The 26,326-nt window shown below is 34.1% G+C and overlaps 1 protein-coding gene across 3 annotated transcripts in view; it reads left to right on the forward strand.

Annotated features, from left to right (window-relative positions):
• Positions 1-26,326, forward strand: part of AGL (amylo-alpha-1,6-glucosidase and 4-alpha-glucanotransferase) — a 79,501-nt gene that overhangs the window by 35,168 nt on the left and 18,007 nt on the right. For 2 of the 3 annotated variants that reach the window (XM_072644097.1, XM_072644098.1), the window contains exons 11-24: positions 1,996-2,135; positions 6,404-6,591; positions 9,145-9,268; positions 9,948-10,111; positions 10,418-10,519; positions 11,873-12,028; positions 12,120-12,270; positions 16,699-16,823; positions 16,915-17,027; positions 17,155-17,289; positions 21,658-21,788; positions 23,633-23,769; positions 24,012-24,145; positions 25,148-25,323. In XM_072644097.1, coding sequence (XP_072500198.1) covers positions 1,996-2,135; positions 6,404-6,591; positions 9,145-9,268; positions 9,948-10,111; positions 10,418-10,519; positions 11,873-12,028; positions 12,120-12,270; positions 16,699-16,823; positions 16,915-17,027; positions 17,155-17,289; positions 21,658-21,788; positions 23,633-23,769; positions 24,012-24,145; positions 25,148-25,323 — 1,976 coding nt within the window. Of the gene's footprint in view, positions 1-1,995; positions 2,136-6,403; positions 6,592-8,647; positions 8,772-9,144; positions 9,269-9,947; positions 10,112-10,417; positions 10,520-11,872; positions 12,029-12,119; positions 12,271-16,698; positions 16,824-16,914; positions 17,028-17,154; positions 17,290-21,657; positions 21,789-23,632; positions 23,770-24,011; positions 24,146-25,147; positions 25,324-26,326 lie in introns of all 3 variants that reach the window. The other variant, XM_072644099.1, reaches the window with a different exon arrangement.

A 26,326-nucleotide genomic window follows, 5' to 3' on the forward strand; every position in this document is an offset into this window, starting at 1 on the left:
TTCCTCAGCCATGAAATAATGAAAGTACCTTGAGTTGCAGTGGTTGTTCACTTTTGTGTTGGTATTCCTAGTGCCTGGTGCATGTTAAGTGCTTCATAAATGTTTATTACTGATGTTGATTGAATACAGACTGAGGCATGCTATTTTTCATTTTCTTTCATTTTTTTCTTTTATTCAAGTATTCTGATACAAAATGACTAATAAGGAAATATTTTATGTAATAGTATATGTATAATCTATATCTTATACTTACCATCTTAGAGAGGGGGGAGAGGAAGAATTTGGAACTCAGAACTTTAAATAAAAATGTTAAAAAATTGGAAAAATAAATAAAATGAGTGTTTGTTAGTTAATTGCTTCATGAGGACTTGGAAAAGTCCATTGGATTTAGCAATGAAGATATCATTGGTGATCTTGAGAGAATACTTTGAGCTGGGTAGTATTTCAGGGGGTTGAGAAATGAATTGGAGGTGATAGTTTGGCAGGCGGTTAGTAGACAACTGCTTGGGAAATTTTGGCTGGAAAAGGGGAAAATATATAAGACAATAGCTTAAGGAGATGTTAGAGTCAAATGAAAGTTTCTAAGGTTGGGGCATGTTTTTCACCAGGGAAAGAGTTGATGGATAAGAAGAAATTCATAATTAGAAAAAGAGATTATCTGATTACCAAAGGAGCAGACTCTTAGAGGAGATAGGAGGGCATTAATAGCACAAGTTGGGAAGTCGGGAAAAACAAGTACCCTCTCAGTACTCTTGAGACTGGATAAAAGAAAGAGAGGGTATTGATGAATCTAATATTATTTGAATTGTAGAAGTAAACGAGAGGAATTGTGTGGTGGCCTCAGTTTTTTGCAGTAATGTCTGAGTTGAGGTCCTCTGTTGAGAAGTTGGGAGGAAATGGTATTATAGATTACCCTATTAAAAAGGAGATGGTTTAGAATAGAAGAAATATGCATTTATTAAATACCTACTATATAACAAGCGCTGTGCAATATTATTATTTCTCATTTGATAATTGACACTATAGGAAAGGATGTAGGATCAATCATGTGAGAGGAAAGGACTGGAATGAGAGCCTAATTGATATTGGATAATATAAATTTGTAGTGGAGCAAGTCAGCATGGTTTTGTGGCTTTGCACATTGACATTCAGCAAAATAGAAGCAGGAATGAAGAACCTATGTGGCGGGAGTAATCCAAAGAAATGTTTAGAGAGTAAAAAATTTGATTTATTACTCACCTGTACAGCTGAATGACAGCTTTCTGGGCTTAATACCATCTCTGCATAATTTTTTCATTAGTTATATGATCTTTGACCAAAAGTATTATGGACAAAAGTAGACAGAGCATTGAATTTAGAGTTGGAGGATATTGTTTCAAACTCTAGTTGTGCCCAGACTAGCTCTGGGAACCTGGAAAAGCCATTGAACGCTGGTCTTGAACCCCTTTCGTATCTGTAAAATAGTGGTAGTATTCTCATCATCTCCTTCACAGAATTGTGAGGATCCAGTGAGTGAATTACTAAAAAGCTTTGTCAATTACAGAAGAGAGAGACAGAGAGAGAGAGAGACAGAAAGACAGAGAGACAGAGAGATCTGGCCTTACATAGAGGAAGCCTTGCATTCAGATTTTGCCTCAGATACAAACTAACTTGTGACCATGAGTGAATCATGTCACTTTTTTGGGCCCCAGGCCCATCTGGAAGTATTAGATTTCCCATCTCCATATTGTCCAGTTTAAGAGTTCCTTATGCTGATAAATACAAATCCAGAACAAAAAAAAAATTATTCCAGTCTTTTTTATCCTGCACACCAACTCCCAAAGTGCTACATGTCAAAACAGTTCCTCTATGGTTTATATTGAAATTTTTTCCTATAAATAATATGAAAACTACTTTTATTCATTCTGAGTGCCAAAAAGTTAATTTTCACACTGATTGAAATTTTGTACTAAATTCTTTTTTGCGTTGCCTTAATATTGAATTATATCTTCATAGATACTTTACTTTCCCATTTGGAGAAATGACACTTGCAGAAGAAGAAACATTTATTAATCGCCCAGATAAAAGTTGTTTCTTCATGGCCCATAATGGCTGGGTAATGGGAGATGATCCTCTTCGAAACTTTGCTGAACCAGGTATATCTTTGTTATAGTTGTGTGCTTGGAACCAAGAACGATTTTATTGCAACTCAGTCATATATGTTTCATTTGTTTTACTTTGCGTCATACACTGGTAAAAGGATGATTAGGATAAATATTTTTACTCTGACAAAAGCACCTTACAGGCATTTATATATATGAATATAATTTTCTTAATGCAAGCTAGAAATTCTTTTTAGAGGGTTCTTTTTAATATATTGATTTTACCTTCAATTTAACCACTATTTCAGCTGAGACAATATTTTCCTTTACATTTTTGTGCATTGAGCATTGAGTGTCTCCAGCACATATTAATAGCTAGCATTTAGATAAAGCTTTAAAGTTTGCAAAACACTTTCTTTATGTTTGATCCTCACAACAACCCTGTGAGGTAGGTTTTATTATATCGCCATTTTATAAAATGATGACGAAACTGAGTCTGGTAGAGGTGACTTGACCAGTCTCATAAACCTAGCGTCTTAGGCAGAATTTGAACCAGGGTCTTTCTGGACTTTCTTAAGTCCAGCACTGTATCCACTGTACCACCAAACTACCTAAGCCTCATGTGCCAAGCATTTGGAAATGCAACTTAAGGATGATTTTCAGCTAGTAGTTGATACATATAGAGCCCTAAAAATTTTCAAAATAGATAAAGCTTGTCCTTTTTACCTTCAGACTTTCTTCACTCCATTTTTACTTCTTAACCATCCTTTTACCTGCTTCCACATATTACCTAATAGCTTCATACTGCCTTCTGTCTGTTCAAAGACCCCTACTTTCCATTTCTTTTCAGACCTACCATTTCTTTAAATGCCCCCATATTTCAGAATTTCTTCCCCTCTCCTATCTTAGACAAAATTAACCTTCAAAGATCTCAGATGTTAGGCATTCTGATTTCTAATTAGGAGTAAATTATAAACATTTTAAGACTTAGCAGGATGGTGTTTGCATTTTTTCATTGCTTTTAAGCCACTAATCTTCAACTCATGCAGTATAAGCCTGAGATGTTTGTGAGCAAAAGGGCTTTCTTTATACTCCTTATCTATTCTGCCAACACCTTTTCCCCCTCAATTTCTTCTGTTATATCCTTTCCAGGGGAAGTCTTCAAGCAGGGTGTACTTCCTTCTCTTTTAGGCCCCATTTTGAAAAGAGAAAGTTCCCTTCCTGTTTTATGTTTGAAAGACAAAAAGGAGACTGAGCCAACTTCCCAACATTTCTTAAATTTCTTTGACTATCTTCAGCAATCCTTTTCTCTCTCATTTTGTGGGCTATCTAGTTTGGAAATTAATAAAGTTATTAAATATAAAACATTTTACTAAAGTTAAATAACTTTGATATCCCCTAAGCCCCAATTTTCTGTAGACTTAATGTTTCCAGTTACATAATTATAGGTTATAAAGCTGTTTTTCAAGAATGGATCTGCTATTTAACTTAGGGTTTTGACTATATTACTTTATGTTTCCTATGTGATAGTTTGCTGTTTGTTTACCTACCAACCTCCTAAAGACAACATTAAACGTGTTAAGAACTTCCTATATTTAGAACGTGATGATAGACTGTGAAGAATATAGAAACGTCATATAAGAATTGATCTGACTTCAGCTTATATATATTTAGAGGTTAGAGTAGATTTATATCATGTTCATGCATTTTCATCTATTCCCAGTTTTGAATCAGTATCTGTTGCCTGTATCATTTTGCTTTTTTGTTGTTTCTCTTACCTGTTAGCTGGAATTCTGATTCTTCCCACTAGTATGTAATTATTAAACAGTGAAATGTTTTTATCATTCAAAGAAAAGGTACTATACATATTCAAATGTATTTTTCATTTCATATTTGATCTTTTTATGTCCCAGAGGTTACTAACATAACATCAATATACATTCAAACCCGTTCACATCTAGCACAACCTGTCTTTCAGTCTCATTGGATATTACTCCTCCTTTCTGTACATTGATTCAACCAAACTGGCCTACTGTCTGTTCCTCATATAGGATTCTCCCTCCTTAACCTTCACTTCATAGAATTCCTCCTCTCTTTCTTTAAGCTGCAGCTCAAGCAGTCTTGTATATGAAACCTTTCTGTTTGAGATCCTTCGCCCCACCAAATGTTTGTATACTTCTTTACTAAAGTAGTTTTATTAACTACTCTTAATGCTTTACATAATTATATATACTCATTGTGTCCCTCATTATAAGTTCCTTGTGAGTAGAGGTGGTTTCATTCTTTGTACTTTCATCCCTAATACTTAGCACAGTGCCTGGCACATAGTGGGAACTTAATAAATGTTTGTTGATTGATTCAGAAAACATTTCTTAAATGCCATCTATGTACAAGCCTCTGGACTGAGTGCTTGGGAAGATAATTTCAGATAAAATGATCTCTGCCTTCATAGAGGTTACAGTTTAAGTGGGAAATGGTATAGTACATAATGTTACCTATTAAGCACATTAAAGAATTGTAAAGCAAAGCTTTTTGTATTACAGTCAGTAAGAAAAAATCACCACCAACCGGAAATGGTTGGCTTCATGGAATAGGAAAAATTTGAGTTGGATGTTAAAGGATAGGGTGAAATTTAGGAGGCAAGAAAAAAATAGTACAGTCTGGTTGGAGTACAAGCTGTGGGGAGGAGAATGTATCAGTTGAGATGGAGTTAAATATGTACAATAGCACCACATGGTGAGACAATCTTGAATGACAGGGAGATGAGGTTGAACTCAGTAAGCAATAAGGAGTCTTTGAAGATTTTTTAATTGAAGAGTAAAATAACATATTTAAGAATTAAATTGAATTAAATTTGATTTATTTATCATTTATTTAACTAATTATTCATTTAACTATTTAGTTATTCATTTAATATTAATATTAAAATTAAATATCTTTTCTCTCCCTGGGACAGCTAAATGGTATACTAGATGGAGTGCTGGACCTAGAGTCAGAAAGACCTAGGTTTAAATCTGGCCTCAGACAGAAAAGTCCCTTAAACTTCTATTTGCCTCAGTTTCTTCAACTGTAAAATAGGGATTATAATATTTACCTCCCAGGGCTGTTGTAAATCAAATGAGATAATATTTGTAAAGCACTTAGCACAGAGCCTGGCACATAGGTGCTATATAAATACTATCATCATCACCACGATTATTATTACTCTTGGTGATCTCATTAGCTTCCATGGATTCATTTATCATTGCTATGCAGATGAATCTCAGTTCTCTGTATCAATCTCTAGTCTTTTTCTTGACATCTAGTCTCATATCAAACACTGCATGTTTCAAACTGCGTATCTTATAGACATGTCAAACTCAAAAATGACTCAAACAAAACTCTCATTATCTTCCTTACTCCTTCTTCCAAATCTTCCTCTCTTCTGAGCTTCGTTATTACTGTCAAAGAAATCACCATCCTTTCAATCACTCAACTTCCCAAATTTGGTGTCATCCTCAATCTCACTCACCTAACATCTAGTTAATTTGCAAATCTTGTGGTTTCCATGCTCTCTGTCTCTCCTGAGTCTCCTTATCACTTATATAGCCACCACCCTATTTCTGCCCCTCATTACCTCTTACCTATGCTATTGTAATAGTCTCTTATTTAGTCTCAATGCCTCAGTTCTTTACGCATTATAGTCAATATCCCCAGAACAGCCAAAGTGATTTTCCTAAAGAAGTCCAACCAAGTCATGCATAAATAACCTCCCTCCCTCTTACCCGACATTTTCAGTTAAGTCCAGTAGTTCCACATTACTTCCTAGGTTCAAATATAAACTTTGGCATTAAAACTCTTCACAACCTGCCTTGTTATTCTCTTTCAGTTTTATTTTATATCACTGCCCTCCACATACCCTACAGGCCAATACTGGTATTCTTAATATCTCTCACACACAATATCCCATCTCTTTTCTCCATGACTTTATATTGTCTATCTTTCTTCCCTGAATATTCTCCCTTCTCATCTCTGCCTCTTAGAATTTATGGGCTTCCCTCAAGACTCAATTTAAACACCATCTTTTTCAGGACACCCCACCTGCACTTTCTCCTCTAAGGGTTGCCTTATATTGTTGTATATGTCTTGTTTATACCTTTTATGTTCACAGTGTCTCCCTTATTAGAATGTAAAGTCCTTGAGGCCAGAGACTTGCTTTTTCTTTTTTTTTTTTTAAATCACCAGCATTTAACACAGTACCTAAAACACAGTAAGTATGAAATAAATGCTTGGTGATTGATTCATATTTTTGTACTATTGAAAACAAGTTCTCTTTTTTACAGGTTCAGAAGTTTATCTGAGGAGAGAGCTCATTTGCTGGGGTGACAGTGTTAAATTACGCTATGGAAATAAACCAGAAGACTGTCCATACCTTTGGGCTCACATGAAAAAATATACTGAAATAATTGCCACATATTTCCAGGGAATACGCCTTGATAACTGCCACTCAACACCTCTTCATGTAGCTGAGGTACGGGAAACTAAAGCATATCTGTTATAAAAATAATTTCAGGAAAGCTAGGGAAGAATATTTAAAGCAAAAAACCATATGCCAGCTTTTAATGATTGGATACTTTGTCTCCCTCGGTTTTATTAGTTGGTTTTTGATGATATTGTTACATTATGAAATATTTACAAATTAATATTTTCAATTTAACTTTTAGAGTGGGGAAGAACATCCTTAAGCAATATAGTTTGTTGATAATTTGCAAAGTACTAGCAGTTTATGCTTGATCCTTAGTTGATTGTTTCTAGGTTTCTTTTAGTACTTTCTTAACACTATAATGCTGTGTAGCATATTCTGTATTTCAGTATTTATTCAGGTATATAGATTTCTCCCTCTTCCCCCACCTGATTTTCCCAAGGGGTAATTTCTCACTCAATTAAGTTATTTTGTTGTTTAAAAATGATTGAAGAGACATAAGCACTGTATCTGTGCTAATGAGATCCTGTATCTATAAATATATACATATGCATATATATGTGGAATTATAGTTTTATATAAACACACATATGCAGACACTATAGCAGTACCAATAAAAAGCTTACACAGAAATGACGATCCTTTTATGTCAGTATAGCCACCACAAAAAGTAGGAAAGTCATTCTTCTTTATACTGTTGATTTCCTAATATCATACACATATCTAGCCAGAATTATTTTTTAGTATATTTCTACATTGCTGTAAGATGAAATGACTAAGATGTTAAATTCTATTTAGTTTTAGTGTAGAATTTATTTTAAAATGAAATTTCGTTGATTTCCTCTCTTGATGATTGACCATCAAAAGAAGGACCATCAATTGTAGCAGTAATACTGATGTATTTTGAAGCCAGTTATATTGTCATATTGAGTTAATTTTCTTATTAGCATGTAAATGTGAGTATAAGCATTAATAGTTCTGTTGTCTACCTTCTGTGTTAGGCTGTTAGTAAGTCCTCTTGAGCCAGCATCCGAAACTATTAAAGCAGCTAGGTAGTACAGTGGAGTAGAGCATGGGGCCTGTAGTCAGGAGGACCTGAATTCAAATCCTGCCCCAGACACTAGCTGTGTGACCCTAAACAAGTCACTTAACCTCTGCTGATTAACTTAACTTCTAATTTCCTCATCTGTAAGATGGGGATAATAATATGATGTACCTCTCAGGGCAGTTGTAAAAATAAAAATGAAATAATATTTGTGAAATAATTTGCAAATCTTGAAACACTATATAAACGCTAGCTATTGTTATCTAGTGCAATTTTGCAAATTTAGTGTACACTTAACTATTCTTTGGAGTCTATCATTTTTCTCCAGACTGATGTATATTTTGGCAACCCACCAATAACCATTATTTTAACTTTTGTAATATTATTTAGAGGTTTGTACTTGTCAATAATATTAACTTCTATTATCTTTTTGTTTTAAATAAAAAGAATGAGACAGAGTGAATACAGAATGGTCTTTGATGCCAGAAAGCCGTGGGTATAAGCCCCGCTTCTTAACCACACTGGCTGTGTGACCCAGGGCATGTGTTCCCAGGAAACAATTAAGACTAACTGGCAGGAAAGGGGCCATACTGCATTGGAAGAGAGAATTCCTCACCTAGAATTTCTCACACCAATTGAATCACAAGACTAATCCAAAGAAAAATTTTAATTAAGAATTTTTATGATATATCCTCAGAGAAGAGATATAAAGATGCCCCTTGATTATGATGCTAAAAACATATACATATACGTATGTATACACACATTAATTCAGATAATTAAAACTTAAATTTTTTGCTTATAATTTGAAATTGTTACAAAAGCCTACTATAAATCCCATAATACATAATTAGAATATGGGTTCTCCTTATTACTTACTAATAGAATTCAGTGTATTCAGCAACCTTTCTGCATATATTCTGGTAAATGTTTTTCTGCATAAGCCTGATAACTGATAACTGGGTTAGCTTTAGCTACCTGGCTCACACTAGCTTCAGCCCCTGCACAAGTGCAGGTTGTGTTTGTTAAGAGACTTTAAAAGTTTATTGCAATCTGTAGGAAATGTTGGCTGCAGCCAGGTCAGTCAGACCTAATCTTTATGTGATAGCTGAACTCTTCACGGGCAGTGAGTACCTCGACAATGTCTTTGTCAATCGCCTGGGAATTACCAGTCTGATTAGAGGTATTAAAAATCAATGGGAAGCCATGCAAGATGGCATTGTTATGATTCATATTTTTTTAATGTGACACTAACATTCTCTTTCTTTTCTTTTTTTTTCCCCTTGTATCCTTATGTCTCTTGTAAATTCTAATTTTTTTTTCTTTTTTGACTGTGTATGTTGATTAATTCTCATACTGGCTGTGTGTGTGTTGGGTTTCTTTGTCATTTTCATACATATATATATTTGAATTCATTTGGGGTTTTTTTTGGCTTTCTGTGTTGTCCTGCTGCATGGCAATTCCCTGTGTCTAATCTATACCTAGTCTTATGTTCTTTTTATTATTCTTGCCCTACTCATTCGCTTCTCTTGCTTTTGTGGTCATGCTTTTTGTAGTATATGCTTGATGCTGCTAGGAAATTACAGCCCAATTTGTATGTAGTGGCTGAACTGTTCACAGGAAGTGAGGAGCTGGACAATATCTTTGTGACTAGACTGGGCATTAGCTCCTTAATAAGAGGTAGGCTTGCAGTAGTGTAATCTTTTTTTTTTTTTGTCTAAAAAGCATGCATGGTATTAGTTTAGTTGATGAAAAGGCATTTGTTAGTCATGCACATTGCTTGGCGGGTTTGTAATGCAGTTAATTAAAATAAAAAGGTCTTTTAGTTATTCATTCAAAGTAATGACTAAGGATAATTGGAATTCAACTTACAGTTTATTGTAGGAATATGTCATCAGTAACATATTCCTGTTATAGAAGGTACTTCATTTTAAATTGAAAGCAGTTGGAACAATCAGTGAGATTCATTAATTGTGGATGTTTACATGATTTAAAACAGAAGATCCAAACCATTTTTTGGTAGATAAAAAAAAAAAAATGCCTGACTTTTCTTAAATATCTCCCACCTTGAAACCTGGTGGTATCCTTGAATTTCCTTTACTAGTCACCTTGCAGCCAAATCCTTTGTGAATGCTGAATATTCACTTTATATGAAACATTTATTTTCAGTAAAATTACATGAACATTTCTCCTACCAGTTAAATATTTGAATTTGTTTTAAAAAGCTAAATCCTTGGTTACTCTTAAAGTAACTTTACTCTTTGTATAGATTGCATGGTCTTCATACTGGCAGTAAGAATTATTAATACTCTCTTGAATGTTGCTTGAACAAGTTGTCAATGTATATTTTTCATTGCAGAGGCAATGAGTGCTTATAATAGTCATGAAGAGGGCAGACTAGTTTACCGATATGGAGGAGAACCTGTTGGATCCTTTGTTCAGCCATGTTTGAGACCTTTAGTGCCTGCTATTGCACATGCTCTGTTCATGGATATTACACATGATAATGAATGTCCTATTGTGGTAAGCATCTGATCTGTTTCTTATGTTAAGTTGTTTTTACTGAACGTCATATGTAGTTTACTGATTTTCCTGATTTCAAAATTCGTAAAGGATCAGACCATCAGAATACTCATAAGGGTTTGTGACATTGACATAGACGTAGGGAGTACTTATGCTGTAATTGATTGATCTAATTATGCTGCTAATTGATTGGTTAAAGAAAAAGTCGACATGAAAACTTAATGTTGTACAGTTGTCTTTCTGTTCAATTTTTTTGTATGATGACACTATGTGTAGCTCTGAAAGAAAATACTTTCTTTCCCCTAGCATCGGTCAGCATATGATGCTCTCCCAAGTTCCACAATTGTTTCCATGGCTTCTTGTGCTAGTGGAAGTACTAGAGGCTACGATGAATTAGTACCTCATCAGGTGTGTATGTGTTCATTTTACAAATATATTAGTGTAATAAATTGGCTTCATGTTTTTTACTTTGATTCTCTTTCTAAAATGAACTTTATTGTTGTCTTTTGTTTTTACATCCCTTAAAAAGTCAGTAAATTTGATCCATGTGTAGAAAAAGCATAACAATATATTCAGTGTTTCATATTTGTTGTCTTCCCCTCCACCTCTAAAAAGGAGTAGGGAGAGGTGTGTATTTATATCTCTTTGGTAAAGCTTGTTCTTTGTAATTTTGCAGCATTAATTTTCAGTTGTTTTGTGGTTGTTGCTCTTTCCTTTTACATTACTGATTGTTATAGTCATTGTTTATATTATTTTCTTGGCTCTACTTATTTCATTTTCCATCAATTCATGTAAGTCTTTCCATACTTTGTTGTATTCTCTTTGTCATTTCTTACAACATAGTTACATCCCATCATATTTATGTACCACAGTTTGTTCAGTCATTCCCCAGTTGATGGGCATCTAAATTCTTTCCAGTTCTTTGCTACCACAAAAAAAAAAATGCTACTATATATCTTTTCGTGTATATGGGGCCTTTCATATTTTTTTACCAGTTACCTTCTTGGGGTATATGCCTAGTAGTGGAATATCTGGGTCAAAAGTTAAGAAGATTTTATTTACTTTATTCACATAATTCCAGTTGCTTTCCAAAGTGGTCATACTAATACACAGCTTCACCACTAATGTATTACTGTTCCTATCTTCACACAATCCCTCCAACATTAACTATTTCTGTCTTTTGTCATCTTTGCCAGTTTGTTGCTTGGTGGGTAAAACCTCAAGTTTTGCATTTCTTTTATTAGTGATTTAGAGCGTTCTTTTATATGGTTACTGATAGTTTGCAGTTTTCTTTGAGAATGCTTTGTTCATATCCTTTGACCACTTTTCTGTTGAGAAATAGCTTTTATTTTTGTCTTTTATATTTGTTAATTATCTGTATATCTTAAATACCAAACCCTCATCAGAGAAATTTGCTTAAAAGATTTTTTTCCCATTCAACAATTTCTTTTTTCATCCTAGAGATATTATTCTGTTTGTACAAAAGCATTTCAGCTTCATATAATCAAAATTGTTTATCTTTTGAAATTAACTATATTCCTTGTTAGATCAAGAATGTATTTCCTACCCATAGCAATAAAAATTATGTGATGTTTCTCTTCTGATTTCTTAATAATATGTTCTTTAATATTCACATCATGTATTTGCATTGAACTTATTGTGGAAAAACTTTAATTCTTATTGTTGAAGAGTCATCATTTTTCGTAATGTATAGATAAATATGTGTGTGTCTATGCACATATATATTTCGCCCTTTTGTAGATTTCTGTAGTGTCTGAAGAACGATTTTATACTAAGTGGAATCCTGATGCATCTCCTTCAAATGCAAGTGAAGTTAACCTACAAAGTGGAATTATTGCTGCAAGACGGGCCATTAATAAGTTACATCAAGAGCTTGGAGCCAAAGGTTTTATTCAGGTATAAAATTAGATTATTGCTATAATTTAAAAGGCTTAACACTATAGCTAAACTTCTTGGAAAAATAGATGGTTTTCTTTTATTTACTTAGGTGTATGTTGATCAAGTTGATGAAGATATAGTAGCAGTAACAAGACACTCACCTAGTATTCATCAGTCTGTAGTGGCTGTGTCTCGAACTGCATTCAGGAATCCTAAGACATCATTTTACAGCAAAGAAGTTCCTCAGATGTGCATCCCAGGTAACACAATTCAGGTTGTTTAAATACTTACAGCATGTGGCTAAATTTTGCCATTAGATAACTTCACTCTTAGCTTTTTTACTTCACTCCAGGTTTGCCACCAGACTTTTATTTCTTTTATTATCTTTGGATTTATGTAACACAGGGATTTAATTAGACTGTGTCATCAAACACATACCTGAAAAAGAGGTTCCACTACAACATATCCAACAAGTAGTCATCCAACCTCTCTGTGAAGACATATAATAAGGGAAGACCCATTCCTTCCCATAGCAGTCCATTCCACTTTAGGACAGCTCTGAGTGTTAGGAAGTTTTTCTTGACATTAGCCTAAATTTATTTTCTTGAAATTTGCACATGTTGTTCCTAGTTCTGCACTTTGGATCCAGGTAAATAAGTCTAATTTATTTTTTGGATGATAGCTCTTCACACACCTACCTTTCATTTCTTCTTGGCCTAAAACATCAGGGGTTTTTCACTTTGATAACACATTGCTGACTCATTGAGCTTGAAGTAAATTATAAAACTAAGGTCTTTTTCAGAACAACTGCTATCCAACCGCACCTACCCTATTTGTAAGACTTTGCATAGCGTAGTTGATGGAGTCCTGCATTCGGTTAGAAACACCTGACTTTGGATTCTGTTTCAAAACATACTAGGTGTGCTGACTGACTCTGCGTAAAAACTTCTCTCAGCTTCTTTTTCCTCCTTTGTAAAATAGAAATCATAGAAGCACCTACTTCATAAGGTTAGACTAAGGATCAAAAGGAATATTATATGTAAAGTGCTATCTACTACTTTAGTAATCCTGTTGCAGAGGAAATAAGGATAGTTTGGAATGGCCTGTTCTTGATGAAGCCATGCTGTTTTGTCTAATTGCTGCTTTCTTTTCTAAATATTACCTGCTTCTTAAATGATCTGTTACAGAATTTCCACACAAAATTAAGGATACTGACTTATAGTTTACAAAATTTATTCTCTTCCCTTTTTTGAAAATTAGTACACTTACCCTTTTTCATTCCTGCATTAGTGTATCAATCTTTCAAATATCATTGACAGTTGTAGGCCTAGAAAACAGAAACAAAATAAGAGTTGAACATCTCCATCAGTAATCTTTGTGTCTTCTACCACCTCCCCCAAAACAATACTGTCTATTCCTTGGATCTCTTATTTCTCCTAATATAGTTTTAAAAATTAAAAAGCCTTTTTGTTGTCTTTAGCTTTTTTCATCACCCTCAGCTTATTCTGAGATGTAACACTCTTGATGCTGGTCTTACATATTATGCATTATCTTTGTATTCATGTTTCTTCCTCTTTCTTTCATCTGAAATACCTATTTTTTTTAATCTTTAATTGATTGCTATATTTTCTGTGCATCTACATTAGTCTCTTTAGACAACTCCAGTATTTCTTTTTTATCAGAATTGTTTCCTTCCTGATGTGCTCAATATTTTATTCTTGAGAATTTCCCATCCCTCATGGACTTACTTCCTCTAAAAATTTTGGTCTATAAGATCTTCCCTACTCATCTGAACTCCTTAAAAGCTGTTTTCCAAAAGTTTAGGGTACATGTCAAACTCCCTGGTTTTCCTATTCTCTGTCAGAAATTATAATAGGGAGTAGTCACTTCCCCACAAGGGTCACATCATATCTACCCCAGCAAGCAATTTTTCCTTATTGTTGAGAATGAGAACCAGAATGGAATTTTTCTCTCTTCATTCCTCTACTTTTTGAAGGAAGAAATTCTCAATAAGTAAGTCAAGAAGTTATTAATTGCACTGCTTTTACAAGAAAGAGATGTCCAGCAAATGCCTGGATAATTGAAGTTCCCCATCTCTGCTATGTAATGTGTCTATTCTAGGGTAGTGATCTGTTTCCCAGTCTTCTCTATTTCCTCTTTAGGTCTGTAATATAATTTGATTAAAAAGCATTTGACCTCTTTCCATTGATTTTCACCCAAATTCTCTCCACCATAATTTCCTTCTTCTGGTTCCTGAATTTCCTCACATAAGCATATCATCTTAATGCTATCTTGATTTTTCTCACATACCTCTTTACCTATCCTGTTTCTTTTGAATAAGACTTATCCATCCAGAGCCATTCTTTAGTCATGGCTTTTACCTTGCCACATATCAGTGAGACCTGTGAGGTCAATTTTACTTCTTTACATTATTATCCATCTCCTTTAGGGGTAGCTTGTGTGTTTTCATAAGTATGTCATTCTACCATCTTTTTTTAAAAGTACAACTAAGGAAACAACCACAGGGAGGTAATGTGACTTTTCAAACCTGTATATCAAGTTATAATGCTAATATCAAACTTTTCATACTATAACTGTCTTTTAATTAATAGATATTTAATAAATACTTAACTCATATCCAAAACACTACCAATTTGGGGGTTTAGGAGCATTGGAAAAGTGTTCTAATGTAAAACAAAGTACCCTCTCTGAAGGAACTTCCAGTGTATGAAACCACTGATGAGTAACATAAGATAGTAAATAAAGTGATATACTTATAGTTCTTATGGTAATAATAACTAGCATTTATATAGTATTTTGTAGCAAAATATCTTGTTTGATCTTTCATAAGAATCCTCTGAGGTAGGCACTACAAATATGATTTTCCCCACCTTACAGATGAGGTTAAGTGACATAATCATGATCATACAACTACTAAGTATCAGGTATAACAGAACCTCAGAGTTATGAGGACCACAGAATCTTCAGTACTTGAACAAAAATCAGGGACACAATTTCATGATGTCATCTCTTTGATCAAAGACTGTTGTGATCCACATTGTATATTAGGATATATTCCCAAATTCCTGAGCCTGGCACTCAAAGCCATGCATAATCTACCACAATCTGCATTCACAACCTATTCCCCTATATAGTCTGTCTGCTTCAACAGAACTAGTACACAAACTTCCTCAAAATGCCATGCCTGGGAGGGGTGGGGGAGAGAAAATTTAATTTTTTTGTTTATTGAAAAAGAATATCAAAAACCTTTTTTAATGCCATGACTTTCTATCTTTGTTCACATCTGCCTTTTGGAATGTCATATCTCTGATCTGTATATCCATATACATACTTTAAAATCCAGTTAAAAACCCACTAATGATCTCTGCCTTATCTGAACTAAAGCAATTGCAGTCTGCTTTGGAAACTAACAATATATGTATATATAATATAATGGCACATCACAGCCATTGATAGTGTTTGTAAGATTTTTAAATGTTTAATAAATTTTGAATATTTCCAAAGTATATTGTGTGAGTTCATGGAAAAAAACTGCTATGGGGCAATTTTTATTTTTAAATACCTCTAAAAATATGTCCTTTTAAAAGATAATTGACTGCCGTGGGGTTGTATATATTTTTAATGATTAATTCCAGAAATTATAACTTGAGAATCAGCTTAACATCAATTTCCAGAAGAATTCTGTAATTGGATAATTTATAAGAACTTAGAGAATTAGATCACTAAGAACCAGGCTAGGTTCACTAAAATCAATGAGTTAGAGAAATTCCATAGAAATGGTTTATCTGGATAAGTAGAAGAAATTTGATCATATATGTTGTGATATCCTTTTGGACAAAGATGAAAAATGTGGTATCAATGATATTATAAATAAGATTCATAGGTGATTGAAGAATGTTGAATAACACATTAATGTCAACCTGGAGGAAGGTCTCTAGTGATGAACCTCTAGGGGTCTCTCCTGAGCTGTATTCTGTTTGACATTTGTACTCATGGCTACTATTAACACTGAGAATGGCAGTAATAAAAGCACAGTTCGCAGATAAAATGAAGCAGTAATCCCTCTGTGCCCTGTACTGCTAAGACTGGTTTGAAGTATTTTAAGATAATCAGGCTATAGTTTACCAAGAGCAGTGTATTTTAAGATGATAAATGGACTCAAAACTATGTCTTGAAAAAGTTAAAGAAACTGGTACTTAATAGCCCAGAGATTCCAAATATACATGATAAATGATCAGATATCTCAAGCAGCTATCCTGTATAAGAGGGATTGGTTTGTAGCCCCTGAGAAGATAGGTTAATAGTTCAGAAATTATAACAATTGGAGCTATCTGAAAACAGACTAGATTACTTTTTATGAAATAGTGAGTTCCCTGTTGCTGGAAGTATTCAGCCCAAGACTGGATGGCACCTTGAAAGGTATAGAGGAAATCCATTTATTGCATCAGAGCTTTGACTTGATTACTTCTAAGTGCTTTTCTGCCCTTACAATTCTGTGATTTTATATTGCATTTTCATCTCCAAATTCTTAGTGCTCCTGTTTAACTTGTAATGAAATTAAATGCTTCATGCTTATAATTCAGAAAATTTAAAGGCATTTTTAATGGTTATTTTCAAGTTATGGTATAGCTGAAAAATAATGTAAATTTTTTGGGGGGTTTTTTCAGGCAAAATTGAAGAAGTTGTTCTTGAAGCTAGAACTGTTGAAAGAAATACAAATCCATATAGAAAAGATGAAAATTCAATAAATGGAATTCCAAATATCACAGTAGAGATTAAAGAACATCTCCAGGTATATATGACTTTTTTTTCTGCTATTACATGTAATATGTTATTGACGTTAGGATGGATTTACTTGACAGTTTACCTAATTTCTTTCTAAGCTTAATGAAAGTAAAATTGTGAAGCAAGCTGGAATTGCCAAAAAAGGTCCTAATGAATATGTTCAAGAGATAGAATTTGAAAACTTAACTCCTGGGAGTGTTATTATATTCAGGTATGTTTATTGCCTTAAAATATTTAAACATATTGTGTACATGTAGATATGATTGAAACATTTTTATCTTTCTTAGTACTTTTTGACACATTATTCCATTTTATTATTTCTTCACTAACATTTTCAGAGTTAGTCTTGATCCTCATGCGCAAGTCGCTGTTGGCGTTCTTCGAAGTCATCTGACACAATTTAATCCTCATTTTAAAACTGGAAGCCTTCCTGTTGACAATGCAGATCCCATTCTAAAAATTCCTTTTGTTTCGTAAGTATGTCTTACTTGAGAAAGTCTTGTCAGTTTTTAATAGCTAATAACTGTTTACCTGATCAATATAGTTTTGATTCTCTACTGCTTGAATAATGTCAAGGATACATTCTCTAAGGTTTAAAAATACAGATTTAACTGGTCCTAAAATCAGGTGCTATCATTAAGTAAATAGGCAAAGGAAGTAAATAATTGATAAACAAGATAAACATCTTAGGATTAAAAAAAAATCTTTTCTGTAATTGATAGTTTTTGTGCATCATGTAGAAAAATCCTTAATATTAATTTAAAAAGTGAGAAATAAAAAAAAGCAAAGTCATAAACTGGAATAACCAGTGATATGAGCACTAAAGAGTATTGGATAAATTAGACAGTTTATTATTAGCTCTCGCTGGTATTAATCCTCCAAACTTTGCCCTGACTAACTTTAGTGAGAAACTTCTTCCCAAACAACTTTATTCCACAGTGTTTAAAATTTTTTTGCTTATATCAGGCTGAAATCTTTCTCACCAAAGCTTCTCTATCCATTCTGCCCTCTGGAGCAAGGGAGAACAAATCTGACCTTTCTTTTGTGTAACAGCTTTCCACTGCTTAGTCAGCAGTGACCCTAGAGTTATTTATAAGCATATCACTAATTCTTTAGAGATTGTTATTAGTTATTAATTGAAGATTATTACAGTATTAATGTACTGCTTGCCGTACATTAGGTCCCCAACTTCATCTTAAAATAACTTTGTAAGAGTTTGGGTATTATGTCTTTTATTTGAAACCTAAAGCACATTTTCCCTTAGAAATAAAGTTATAGATATATTTGTGTGTGTGTGTGTGTGTGTATTTAATCCTGGGCAAAGTCTACTAAATCCATGCAGTTAGCATACATTATTGCAGTGCAAACAATGCAAACTAGTAGATATCAGATACAATGCAAGTAATTAAAAACAAAAAAAAAAAAATAGTGAAGAAATAGTGTTTATCTTGAATGCTGGCACTAAAGGGCCACCATACTTAAGTCCAGGTCCTAATCCCTTCTCCCCTAGCTGTTGTAATAGCCTCCTAATTGATCTCTTGCCTCAAGTCTTTCCCCTCTCCAGTCTTCCAGGTAACTGTCAAATTGATACTATTAAAGGTCTGATCATGTCAATCAGCTCCCTATTCAATAAACTCCACTGGCTCCCTATGATCTCTAGCAGCAAATACAAACTTGTCTGTGCATTTAAAGCCCATTATAACTTGATTCTTGTGTACCTTTCTTTCCTTACAGCTCTATATCACATCCGGACATCTATGGGTCATCCAAAGTAGCCTTGCTATTTTTCAAAGTCATTGATCTCCTTTTCTATATGCCTTTGCACAATTTATCCTCCATTCTTGGAATGGATTCCTTTGTCATCTGTGCCTCTTAGAATTTTTAGTTTCCTTTCAGAGTTCAGCTCAGTTGCCCCCTTTGTATAAGATCTTTTCTGAATTTACCCTCACTCCCAAGAAATCACTTTGTATTTATTTGTACATATTTTCATGTGTACATATTGTCTCCTCTGTTCAAATATAAGTTCCCAGAGGACAGGGATTTTCATGTGTGTCTTTGGGTCCCCAGTACCTAGGGAATGCCCTGCACAGAGTATGTGCTTAATAAATGCTTGTTGAGTGATTGATTGAGAGAAGAGGGTGAATTTTTTGCAGAGATTTAAGAAGTAATCATCTTTTGTACACTTTCAATAATGTTAGGATTTGATGGCACTGATTCTTTTATGATATAAAAAAGTGCTATATACAGAGACCAGCCAACCTGGAGGGGTAGAAGAAAGCAAGGCAAACCGAGTAATTCCAACAAAGACCTAAGAAGACTGTCAGACCAAATAGTGATTGGGAAATCTAAGGAGAAACCAAGTGGGCACTGATCCAGCCCAACATATCAAATCAGGCACAACATACCAAAGTTTTAGGGACATAACCAGAGTAGTCCTTAGGGGAAATTTTATATGTAAATACTTTCATCAGTAGAGAGAAAGAATAGATTACTGAATTAGCTGTGAAGCTTTTTAAAACTTTTAAAATCAAATTAAGAAATGCTGTGTAAATGATAATCACCATGTTGAAGTGCCAGTGTCTCAGACCTGATTGGTTCTTAGCCTAGCTGTATTGAGGAGCCAAGCATCCTCTTAGTGGGGAAGATGAGAAAATATACAAATAACAGTCTGTGTCAGTTGTTAAATGTGTAGGGCATGCCTAGTTAATTCTTCAATTAATAACTGAGGTAATTAGTAATAAAAGTAGTTGACATTTTTCTGAATCTTTACAATTTACAAAGTATTTTGCAAGAATACATTTCCTCATTTGATATAGTTCTATGAAATAAATAAGTGTGGATAATCCTGTTTTAAGGTGAAACAGGTTTATAGAGATCACATGACTTGCCCAGGGTCACACAAATACCAGGTGGCAATGATTACTGTGGCAGAGCCAAGACTCAAGCTCTTATCTTTTTGCAGTGACTCTGTTAACAACAGCCAGGTTCTCTACACAGAGAACGTGGAAGAAGTTAAAAAACTCTTTAAAAACAAAAGTAGGGGGATTTGTAAAAAGAAAATCATTTTCTCAAATTGAAGAATATGACAATCCAAATTCATATTTTTGCCAAACACTTAAATTTGGCAGTTCTTGGCAGAGTGGCAGGAAAGAAGACATAGGGCACTAAGAATCATACAATTTTTAGACAGTCCATAAATCTTCATTTCACTCTTGATGCTATAAATGTGAAATCCTTCAAAACTGGAGCCAACTACACCCACACTGTAACTCCAAAGTGCTACTTGAAGAAGTAGCAGCAGCACCAAAAAAGGCAACAATAGGCAGAGTGCTTGGAGCAGCACCTCCCCATACCGGAGGCAGCACTGTGTGGGAGGCATCCCTGGATCCATTCCCAGAGAATCTAAAAAAGTGGAAGGCAGTAGACATTTGGGGAGAGCTAGGACCTCTCAATTCCAAGAGAACATCAGTAACTTCTCATCTTTTTGTCTTCTTGACTTAATGTACAAAACTTTTATTAGTGATCTACACATGAATTCATTCATCAGTGCTGTATTTGAAGGAAACTGCCAGACTTTCATAAATGATGCTCCACGTTAGGCTACATTTTTTCTGTCATAAAGTTGACCGGAAGATGTACGGAAAATAAGATTCCCTTATGCCATTTTTTGTTGACTACAAAAATTTCATCCAGAATAAAACTCCACTATAAAGACTCACCTCCAACAAGATAACTGCCATGCATGTATCAAAAGCTTACAAGATTTCATGTAAGAAGTAACAACACTGTTCAACATTTATTTATTCATATCAAGTGAGACTTGAAACAAAGATAGGAATATTCACCCAACAGTGTTTGTCATTGTCATAGAGAAGTCCAGAACAAAGACCAAGTCAAAAAAAAAAAAGATTCTTTACAGACAGCAAGAGTTTTCAGATGCTCATTTTTGCAGATAAGTCTAGGGCCTAGATTAATTGTATCAAGCCCCGGAGCCTTGTAACACTGAAGCATATAACAGTGAACGTATGTGTCCTATGATATTGAAAGTGAACCCAGAGTACTCTTCCAATGATACACGTATCTGCAAGTGAACAGTGATGAGCTAACCTTGAATTGAACAAGAGGAAAGTGGGTTGGACTGCCTTTGGGAAATTTTATAATTCTTTTAATGACCCTGCGCTTTCTCCCAAACCAAAGGCAGTGATGAATAGCTACTAGTCATATAATAATAGTGATTTTCAAATAGTTGAAATTAAAAATTACCCAAAGAGCAGTGCAATAGCATATGGTGAGCGTAAGAAGGCTGCAGCACGTTACAATTGAGGAATTGTAGGGAAGATGCTCTGAAAGACATAATTAGAGAAACGTATGACCAGAAGAGATGTCAAAATGAAGGACTAGTAGAACTGGCATCCATACCATGCCAAGAGAATACAAAGAAGGCTCCTAACATGTTGGATGGATATTCTGTGGGAAATCTATGGGAGGACATAAATGTGAATCACAAAGTAGGTTGTTTGAGATCGATTGGAATCCTTATATTTCAGTTTGTTCAGTTCTGACCATATATATTTAACTGAAATGTGGTTTTAATGGTAGCAGTTCTGTGATTTTCTGTATTTTTGTTGACAGGTAGTCCCACTATTTTGTAGTTTGCCTTTTTGTACAATTAGTTGTACTGAAGTTTCTACAATCACTTTAAAACAGTATTCAGCTTTGGGGAGATGAATTGAACATTATGTTAATGAAATCATGGATCATATAAATATTGAAGCATACTATAATATTTGAACTGAGTAGATGAAATAATCTTTTATCTTTACTTATTTTCTTATTATTAGGATAGCATCCAAATTAACTTTGGCTGACCTAAACCAATTACTGTACCGCTGTGAGTCAGAAGAACAAGAAGATGGTGGAGGATGCTATAATATACCAAACTGGTCATCCCTGAAATACGCAGGACTTCAAGGTAAGCAAGTTCAAGAACACTTAAGTCTCTTTTTAGCTAGATTGGAGAACTGGAGATGTTATGGCTTCTGTTTCTATATTGTGTTACAGTTACTTTTTTATGTGTTGTATCCTCCTGACAAACTGCAAATTTTTAGAAGCATTGGAGTCATGTGTTCTGTATTTTGCTATCTTTCCCAGTTGGCAGTGCTTTTCAATTAGTAGGTACTTAAATGGTTGTTGAATTGGTTTTTATATTCCTTTTTAAGAGTTGTTATTGTATTATGCCTGCCAGTAAATAGTTTGACTTGGATTTCTTTTATAATAAGAGTCATCCATTCGTGGTACAATGGACAGAGCATCAGATCTGGAGTTAGAAAGACTCATTTTCCTGAGTTCAAATCTGACCTCAGACACTTCCTAGCTGAGTGACCCTGGGCATGTCACTTAACTCTGTTTGCCTCAATTTCTTCATCTGTAAAATGAACTGGAGACAAAAATGGCAAACCGCTCCAGTATCTCTGCCAAGAAAACCCCAAATGGGGTCATGAAAAATCAGATACAACCGAAACAACTAAACTAGTGCCTATTTTGTATAATATATATAATAAAATGTACTTTATTTCATGTATAATAAAATGAAATGATACTTGTAAAGAGTTCTGCCAGCCTTGAAGTGCTATTTCAAGTGTGAGGTATTATGCACTAAGTATTAGGGATACAAAGACAAGGAAAATAGCCCTCATCCTCAAGCCCTCTAGGAGCTTGCCTATATGTGAGTTTTGTTTGAGTGAATGTGTAACGCACAGAGAATGAACACAAGGCAGTTTTTGGAAGGAGTCTATTAGCATCAGAGAATCAGGAAGGGCTTCATGTGGAAGACTGAACTTGAGCTGAGTCTTTGAAGGAGACCAAGGGTTCTAAAAGATGAAGGTGAGTAAGGCATGAGAGACAGTCTGAAAAGGAAAAAGGAAATAGTAAAGTCATATCTAGATTAATTTCTGAATCAGTGACAATATCATGTTCCATTACTTGTCAGTATACAAGGTAAGTCCAATACCGTTAAATAAGCTTGTCGTACTACCATTGCTTTGACACATCATAGAACAGAGATTCCACAGCTCTGGAGTGCCACATAGGAGTGGCAAAGATGTTTCATATATCTCTAAGTCCTCCAGGCTCCTTATCACTAGACCTGAAAGTGTTTGTGTCACTTCAGAAACCTATTTCATTGTAGCCCTACAAACACAGTTTACCATAGATGTTACTTTTGGCCACTGGAAAGATAGGTTCATTACCTTCATGTTTATCCTCCTACCCACACTTACCTCGTTTTGGGGAAAGATGTTTTAATCGTCTTTAATAGCTGTTGACTACAACCTAATTTATATAGGAATTTATGGTACCTTGAAGAAAGCTGTGCACATGTTAATATTTCTTACCTAATGCCAGAAGCCCCAAGACTAGCCAGCCCTTTGAACAAGAATATTCAGGTCATACAGAGCAGACCCAGTTCTTTCTCAAGGCTTCCAAGACAAGTATATATCTCTTGGATGGGAGATTTATCTCCCAAGTCCCAGTGATTCTCAGAATTTGCAGCACACCTTTCATTTTCATGGTCCATACACAGTATCTTTCATGTATTCAGAAAACCCAGATTTTAGTTTTAAATGCCAAAGAAGGTCTTACAGTAGCCGTCTTCCTTTATATGCATAAAATGTCCTTTCACTATACTTGAAGAGTGTTAAGAGGCTAATAACAACCCAGTCTATAACATTAAATTGTCTCTGCCTACGGTAAAATCAAAGATCTTAGAATCATAGATTTAGAGCTGGAATAGAATATAATGTTTCTCTCTGTTTTCAGGTTTAATGTCTGTGTTAGCAGAAATAAGACCAAAGAATGACCTGGGTCATCCTTTTTGTAATAATTTAAGATCTGGAGATTGGATGATTGACTATGTCAGTAATCGGCTGATTTCACGCTCAGGAGCTATTGCAGAAGTAAGTAAAACTGTTTTTTAGGATAAACAGATAGAAGTACTCTTCTGTGAAATTCACATTTATATTTATATGGTTTTCTAATATGTGACTAGTTGTTTTTTTCTTACTTTCATTTATTATCAGTGAGTCAAAATCTCACTGTTCCAGTGCTAGATTGTAAAGTTATGTGCTTGGTTTCCTCTTCTAAACTTAGTGAGCCTAGAAACAAACGTAAATTACCTTTCTAATTATCATTCTAACAGGTCGGTAAATGGTTGCAAGCTATGTTCTTCTACTTGAAGCAGATTCCACGTTATCTTATCCCATGTTACTTTGATGCTATATTAATTGGTGCATATACCACACTTCTGGATGTAGCATGGAATCAGATGTCAAGGTATAGCCAATAAAACTAGAATAAATGTTAATGTGTATAAAGAAAATACATGTGAAGTTACTTTATTGCACTCTCAGCAAAGGTAACAAAATTGTAATACCAAATTTTAAATAAACAAGTAACAAATGAAAATAAGTTAATGAATGAATATTTGTCTTAAAATCATAGTGTTGGAAAGGATTTTGAGTGGCCTGTTAATTCATTGGCAGGAGCATACCTAAATAATCTCAAATACAAGATTGTCCTATAAGACTCAGAAAAAGCACCATTGGGCAAGTTGATCTGGTTTCAGTTTTTCTTGCTTATCACTTTATATTATCATAGAACTTATCAGAAATATTTGTTTTTTAGTGATTTCACCTATTACTTTAGTGCTATTTGCAGTAGTGCTCAAATTTTTTTCTGATTTAATGATGACTTATACTTATAAAGATTTTGACCTTAGAAGTAAATGATATATTATATTTCAGTTTTTATAAAAACACAAAATTAGTAGGAAAATTCAGAAAAGAAAATTCCAAGCCAAAAGTTCCTATTTCATAAGCTTCCATGTAATAATAAATTATTAAGTGATCTTTTCACATTAGAAATAAAACAAAAATATTTTCTACCACTTCTAGCACCTAATCAGTTCAAAATTCTTAGCCAGATAGTTCAGTGTATTGTGTTAGATTTGGAGTCAGGAAAAATTGAGTTCAGATTCTTCCTCAAACACTTACTAGCTGTGTGACCCTAAAATAAGTCACTTAAATTCTTTCAGCTACAGTTTTGTCATATGTAAGATGAGGGTGATAATAATAGCATCTGCCTTACACACAGTTTATCCTCATTTAAGGGTAAAATACATGTCTTACTTTGCAAAACTTAAAAGTGCCATATAAGTCATATTTAAGTTTATTCAACAGAACTGTACCAGCTTTTCACATGTGTGAGTTATTATGAAGATAGGACATTAGAATGGGAGAATACAAATTAAATAATTACTAACTTTTTTCTTCACAGCTTTGTTCAGAATGGTTCAACATTTGTAAAACACCTTTCACTGGGTTCAGTTCAAATGTGTGGAATAGGAAAGTTTCCCTCTCTTCCCCTTCTTTCTCCCTCACTTCCTGATGTTCCATACAGACTAAATGAGGTAACCAGAGAGAAGGAACAATGCTGTGTTTCTCTAGCTGCTGGTAAGAAATCTGTGATGTTAAAATGTATGATTGTACTGTAGTCTAAGGGAAACTACAGAGTCTTTTAAGAGGGTATATGATGATTTATAATTTGTGATATTATAAAAATAAGTTGTGGTTTTGAACATAATCTGTTCAGTGTGAAAACTTTTCACTAGTTAAATTCATCTGTGTAATTATTTCCATTTAATCCTCTTCCACTTACTTCCTTGGTCCTGTATACTTTTCTCCAACATTTAATTTTTAGACTCTTTGGTTGCCTGTATTTTTAAGTCAACCAAACTTTAACAGCTGTATAGTTGCACTCAAGTTCTTTGAAAGATTTATGATAAATTAGCAGTTTCTCTAAGCAACAAGTGAGAATTAAATCTGAATGAAATAATAAATGTAAACAGGAAAAACCAGTTCACTCATGTGTTTAGGCTTTGTGTTTGATTTTTTCTTTCTCAAGAATTTCTCAAAATATGGATGGGATGAATTTAACACCCAGTAAGATGAATGGAAAAATATCACAAAGTACTAAAAGAATATCTGACCAAGTCTTTTTTAGAATATTTTTTTTTAATTTTCACCTTTGAGCTACTTAGGAGGGGAAAGAAAGGCTTGGCAGCTGAACCCTACCTCATTCCAAGAAAGAGTTAAGCTTATTATTAATTGGATCATATTTTGGCTTCTGAATTGATCTCTTCCATTTCTTTCTCTGAAGTTTCCTAGAATAGCAAGTTGTACCTAATAGATATGTAGTTTCACATGCATCATTTTTTATGGCACTATGTTGTGGAAATGCATGTTTTATTCCATATGTTAAAAATAAAATAAATTTTTTTAAAAGAAAAAAATAAATTTTCTGCCATATGACTCTGTTAGAAGCTACTTTAAAAGAATGACTGTATTTTTCTATAAAGATTAAGTAAATCCTTTTCCCCACATTTCTGTACTAAAGGTTGCTGTGACTAAAAGGCAGAAAGGACATGACGTCTTATTTGAAGATATTTTTCGTTAC

This window comes from Notamacropus eugenii, chromosome 2, assembly GCF_028372415.1.
Source record: "Notamacropus eugenii isolate mMacEug1 chromosome 2, mMacEug1.pri_v2, whole genome shotgun sequence".
In the NCBI taxonomy this organism is placed as follows: domain Eukaryota; kingdom Metazoa; phylum Chordata; class Mammalia; order Diprotodontia; family Macropodidae; genus Notamacropus; species Notamacropus eugenii.